Consider the following 6,534-nt stretch of genomic DNA (forward strand, 5'->3'; position numbering starts at 1 on the left):
TAAATCTTTGTAGGACCTTCAAAAAAGTTTGTGAAATCATTAAAATCTTTTGACATAATCTTTGATATTTTTTGAAATACCAAAATCTTGAATAATCGCTAAAATCTTTAAACTGTTCAAAATCTTTTTGAAATCTGTGCGAAATCTTTGTGGAATAATTTAAATCTCTAGAAAATCTTTAAAACCTTTCAAATTGTAGAAATCTTTCAAAATCTTTGTGAAATCATTCAAATTATTTATGACGTCTTTGAAATCTTTGAAATCTTTGTGAAATCATTGAAATCTTCGTCAAATCTTTGAAACCCTTCAGATCTTACAAATTCTTTACGAAATCTTAAAAAAACTTTGTAAAATAATTGAAATCTTTAAAATATTTAAATCTTTGTAAGACCTTCAAAAAAGTTAGGAAAATTATTGGAATCTTTTATATTTGAGCGAAATCTCAAAATCATTGAACTATTTAAAATCTTTGTTAAATTTGTTAAAACCTTTGTGAAATTATTGAAATCTCTGACAAATCTTTGAAATCTTTTAAAATATGTTTGAAATATTTTACATTCTATGCAAAGTTTTTGAAATCCTTACGAAATTATTCAAATCTTTAAAACCTTTCAAATCTTTTTAAATCTTTGTGAAATCTTTTAAATTTTTTGAACTCTCTGTCAAATCTTTGAAACCTTTCAGATCTTTTTAATTTTTTTGCAATCTTTAAAATAATTGTAAAATCATCGAAATGTTTGAAATGTTTGACATCTTTTAAATTATTTTTCAAAGGTTTGAAATCTTTATGAAATCAATAAAATTTTTGAAATATTGAAAATCTTTGCGAAATCTTTGATATTGACATCTGCTGCGCACTCAAAAGTCGTGTGGTCAACCCGTCGATTAAGCTTTATAACTTTGTTTTTCATTATTATGTTTTTAGTAATATATCCGCATTAAATAAAGGAAATATTTAATAAGACATATGGAAAATAAATAAATTATAAGATTAGAATGATAAAATATCTCTATATTTCAATATCATCCTCAGCAACAGGTAGCATAACAGTGACAATTTGAAGAGGCTTTGCATTTCCTTTTTTGCACAAAAGTATTTGTACTTTCCCTGGAAGGTTTGCATCAATTAAGGTCGCAATTGAACTAAACGGTATGGGAATACCAGGAGCTAAAATCGGAACATTCGTAACTCGAGGTCGACAATCTACATTATTAGTTTTATAAACAAAAAATAGTTGATTCTCTGAGCGTTCATCGGTTACATTTGTCACTAGTGTTCGTATCCTGTATCTGGGACCTAGACCAACAACGGTAGGTTCCAATGAAATTGGATGGTAGATCGATTTTTGCTTCGAAGTCATTGCTTCATAGGCCTTTTTTGCTACTATCAATCTTAGACGAATTAAACCCTGCTGAAAGGTTTTATGGATTTTCGTCGCTTCTGATCTCTCTCGTAATGTTTGTTCCACAAAAAGTCGAGTCTTCTTTGGAATTGCAAAATTGCTTTCACTGCTGATGTTTGCAGATGTCGTGGATCGGACACTGAAGTCGGCTGTACGTTTTAAAATTTTTACACAGAGTCCTCCTCCTGTTGTCACCATCAACATTGCTCGCTCTTCTTGCCCCAGTCGACCATACTAGACATTTTTTTATTAATATAATTATTTTACATTGTTTTTTTTCTTCAAATTGGGCAATTTGAAAGTATCCTTAATTAAAGTTGTGACATTTTCACCTTAATTTGGAAATTTTCACATTTTAACGATTAGAAATTAATTTATTTTATTTAGAATTCGTCTCATTTTTTATATTATTTAAGACAGATGAAATATGCCATTTAAGGTGTTCAAATAGCAGTTTTAAAGTTACAATTGTACAGTCATGAATGCCTGCTGAATATTGATTATAGATATATTTGAAAATTATTAAACAATTTTTCATATCAAATTATTAAAGCGTCAAAAAATGTTTGTTTAATCCTGAAATAGTCCAATTTTTTAACTTTAAATTAATCTCAGTTTGACTAAGAATAAATAAAAATTCAAATTTGAGCTAAAAGTATTTTAAAAAAATTTTTTAATCGAAAAGAAACAAGGTCGACGAGTTAAAAATAGTATTTCAAAGTCTCTTTAAAACTATTAAATTTTAGACGTTTGTATTTAAAAAGTTACTATTAAAATTTAAAAAAAAGTGTATTAAAATTATTTATCTTTATGTGCTTGAATGGATCATTTTTCATTTTTAAAGGAGCACAAATTAAAATGATCATAATTCAGTTATAAGTAATTTTTTTGTTCGACTTCTACTTATTTTTGTTTAACATTATTCAAAGCTGAGAAAAAGTTCCATTTGATGCTTTTAGATAACATTTTTAACATTGAAATTGTACAGTTATGAATGCCTACTCAAATTTCGATTTTATATGTTTGAAATACTCAAAACATGACATTATTTAATTTTTAAGGCTTTGAAATATAATGGAATTTGTTATATTTTCAATTTTTTAATTTAAATCAAAAAAAAAAAAAATTAATACTAAAATAATTCAAATTTCTACTATATATTTTATTTATGTTGTACATTCCAATCGTTTTAGTAATTTCTTATATATATAAGTAAAATTTGAATTATTTTTAAAGGATTATCCTTAAATTTATCGAATTGTTAGCACAATTGTTAGCACAATTTTTTGAATTTCAAGTTAAAAATTAGAGGGTTTTAGCTCTAAAAATGTTTATTTTAAAAACTGCTATAAATATTTTTGATGTTTTATTAAATGTATTTACTTTTAAATTATTAAATGCTGCAGTACGAAATTAATTAAGAAGTCTGAATTCGAAATTTGAATACCAAGAGCATTTTCCTTTAAAGCTGTTCAAGTGAACAAAGTACCATAATTTTACATAATTAAAAGATTGCTTAATTCTAAACGCGTGAAGTTTTAATGGTTCCATTCCGATCGCCTCAAAGTTAAAATTGTTCAACTTTTCCCGATTTCATTTGAAACTGTTTTATTATCAATGTTACAATCTGAAATCTTCAAAATTTTCACGATTTTAAAAATAGGAATCGTACATAAAAGTGGAATTTGTACATTTTTAACTGTAAACATTTTACATTCAAAATTGTTCAATTTCTTTTACCCTCAAACATTTGAGCTAGGTCCTATTTCTCTTAAAAGCCCAGTTTACTAATATTCAATGTTAATATTAATATTTCTGGGGACTTCCGGTTTGGGCGGGTATCGGAGAGCACGTGTCGGGACAAGCGGAGTGAAATTTAAGCAAAAAACATCAATGTGGGATCGGGCAGGACCAGTTACCGAAATTACTGGTAGGCAGTGAGGGAAAGTATACTCGTGAGTGTTATCTCAAATGGGAACGCAGTGAAAAGATTGGAAAGTCTTCGGAAGTATTCGGGCATCCAGTGTGTTGTAGAGGTTAGCAAGCAAATTGTCTTAGACAAAAAGCAAGTGCCGGGGGGCCCAGCAGGGAATAGCAGAGTGTAGTCCGCGTAACACAAAATGGAAGTTGTCCCGCGGGAAAGTTTTGAAACGAATATGGCAGAACCGCAAAATGTTACATCAAGAGTAATAGCAGCCAACAAGAACAACGGCGATGTAGAGCTGTGGGAACAGGGAAATGAAAATGCAGGACCCGATCAAGAGGAAAAAGAAGCGATTCTAGGGGATAAAAAGAAGTCAAGGGGGCGACCGAAAAAAGACTTGGCAATTAAGATGGGGAACAAGAAAAGTGCAAAGATGATGGAGGAGTTCCTAGAAAAGCAAAAGGGGCCAGAATCAACAACAGGGTAAAATCCAAACGAGCAGGACCCTTTCAAAAAAAGAGAGGTGTTAGTTCGCTCACCAGTAGCGGAAAGAAAGCAGAGTGCCAACAAAAAAAAGAACGGGAAAAAGAAGAGTGACGGGGATTCGGAAAAGCATACAAGCGAAAAGTTAGTGCAAGTACCAGAAAAGATGGGTCAACCGACAGAAGTGAGAAAAACGCAAAACAAGGAGGGCAGTGGATTCAATGATACAAGAAATCCAAATCGTAGAACAGGGATGGAGGGAATTGGCAGACGTTTCAGAAAGGCTAACAAGGAAAATGGAGAGTGCGGTCGAGAAGTCAGTGGGAAGTGATGAAAGAAAAAACAGTGAGGACAATAGTGAAGGAAAAAGTGTGAGTCAGAGGGAAACAAGAGATGTATCCGCACAAGTGGGGCGAGAGAAGGGGAATAATGAGGGAGAGAACAGTGGGGAAATTTCAAATAGAAGAAAGACTGATGGGGTCGGGGATAAACAAAAGCCCGATTTTCTTTGAGATGGGGAGCTGATTTGGGAAAAGGAAGAAAGGAGGAAAAGGAAGAACTGGGTCATAGTGAGAGGCTTCAGGTCTCGAGGAAAACTCCTGGATAAGGAGATCAGCAACACCATCGAAGATATCACAGGAGTAAGAATGCTGATACAGAAAATGAAGGGCATTGCAGGAGGAACTTTAATAAAACTTAAGACGGTGGAAGATGATTTTACAGAAAGGGAAAAGCAGATTCAGGATTGGATCGAAAGTAAGATCAGAGAGGCCAGGGATAGGAGGCTAGAAGCTACTACAAGCTACATGCGATGGAGAATAGAAAATACCGAATTTGTGTGGAATGAAGAAAAGAAGGAAATAGAAACTAGGTTTTTTCGAGGAAGACGAAGGAGCCATTAGAAGAGTTATGTGGAACATTGCAGGAGGAAGGAAGATGAAAGGTGTTTGGGATTTTTTTGGAGAAATTCGACATAATAATAATTTTGGAGACATGGATAGAGGCAGGCAAAGAAAAAGACTTCTTTGAAGGACTGGACAGAGACTACGTGTGAAAGAGTAAGGAGGCGGTAAGAATAAAAAAGAAAGGTAGGGCGAAGGGGGGCCAATTAGTAGGCATAAGAAAGAGTATGAGTGAGAAAATTGAAATAAACGAATGGGCATATGGCTTGAATATAAGTGGACATTTTTTAGGGGGTAAAGGGATAAGAAATAATATTGTAACATTATACAACAACGAGGGCTGTGGAAAAATTTGTAATGAATTAAAAAAATTAGTAGGGGACTTACAAGCTAAAGGGGAGCGGGTAATTATAATAGGGGATTGGAACGCAAGAATAGGTTCTGAACAAGGAGTAGAAGAATTTGATGTAAACGAACCGGCGAGAAGTTACTGTAAAGAGAGGAGGTCCGAGGATAGTACGGTAAATAGTGAGGGCAAAAAGCTTTTGAAATTCTGTGAAGAACTAGGGTTAAGAGTACTAAATGGGAGAGTAAGGGGAGATGAAAAAGGGGAATAGACGCACGTTGGAGAGGACGGAGGTTCGGTAATAGACTATATAATAGAAGCGGAAGCAGAAGAAGAAGATAATTTCAAAGAAATGGAGATAATAGTACGTACGGAGTCCGACCATCTACCAATAACGTTTAAAATGAGTGGGGATGTAAGGGAACCTTATAGGTGAGAGAGGAAAAGGAAACACAAAAGGAGGGGAACACGGAATTTGTTGAAAAATTAATATGGGAGAACGAAAAGGCAGAAGAGTTTAAAGAACAAATGATAAGTTTATGGGAAGAGAGAAAAGAGCTAGAGGGGGAGGTATGGAAGAGTAGATGGTATAGGTTCAAGATAAACATTAAGAAAGCATCTGAGATGGTAGGAATGATGAAAAAATACAGAGTTGGGAACAATAATTCAGGCAGGGGAAAAAAGGAAGGGAATAGGGCCGAAGATGAGATAGGTCAGTTAAAGAAACAGGTTTGGGGGATTTTGAAGAAATTTATAAAGTAGAAAGGGCCTCAAGAAAGAGAGGAATGGCGGAAAGAACGTAAGAACCTAAAGAAGCTTATTGCCAAGAAAAGAAAAGAAGAAAAGGAAAATAAATGGGCAAAAATTAGAGACAGTAGGAATATAGGGCAGTTCTGGAAAGCAATAGGTGAGTTTAGACCGAGAAGGAGAGGGAAGAGAAAGGGAGGGAAAATTGAAAAGAAGAAATGGAAAAAACATTTTCAGCAACTACTAGGAGGGGGCGAGGAAGAGATCGAAGAGGGGAAGGATAAACCGCAAGTGGGAGGGGGAGGGGAGCCAACAAGAACGCAGGAAAAGCAGCAGAGGAAGACGGATTGACGGCAGAGTTTATAAAAGGATTACCGGAAGTTTGGTTAATAGAGATGCACGAAATACTGAATGGGTTTTGGAAGGAAGGAAAAGTTGGAAATGGGTGGGGAAAAGCTAGAATATATCCCATACATAAGAGAGGGGAAGAAGAGGATACAGGAAATTACAGAGGAGTTTCTCTATTAGATATAGGATATAAAATATTAACAACCATCATGGATAGAAGATTGAGGACTTAGCTGGAAAAGAAGGGATTAATAAGAGAAAGCCAAGCGGGATTCAGGAAAGGAAGGTCAACGAGAGATCACGTATTCGTGCTAAATTCTATAATCAATAATAAACTTAAGAGAGAAGGAGGAAAGCTGTATGGGATTTTCGTTGACTTTC

General features: G+C 33.9%; 1 protein-coding gene across 1 annotated transcript in view; it reads right to left on the reverse strand.

The window, feature by feature from the left end:
* Nucleotides 1-1,010: 1,010 nt before the first annotated feature.
* The window catches only part of LOC117169846 (protein dispatched-like), a 33,926-nt gene continuing 28,402 nt past the window's right edge, over nt 1,011-6,534 (reverse strand). The window contains exon 16 of the mRNA XM_033356354.1: nt 1,011-1,637. Coding sequence (XP_033212245.1) covers nt 1,011-1,637 — 627 coding nt within the window. The remainder of the gene's footprint in view (nt 1,638-6,534) is intronic.

Source organism: Belonocnema kinseyi, chromosome 3 (genome assembly GCF_010883055.1).
Source record: "Belonocnema kinseyi isolate 2016_QV_RU_SX_M_011 chromosome 3, B_treatae_v1, whole genome shotgun sequence".
Classification (NCBI taxonomy): Eukaryota; Metazoa; Arthropoda; class Insecta; order Hymenoptera; family Cynipidae; genus Belonocnema; species Belonocnema kinseyi.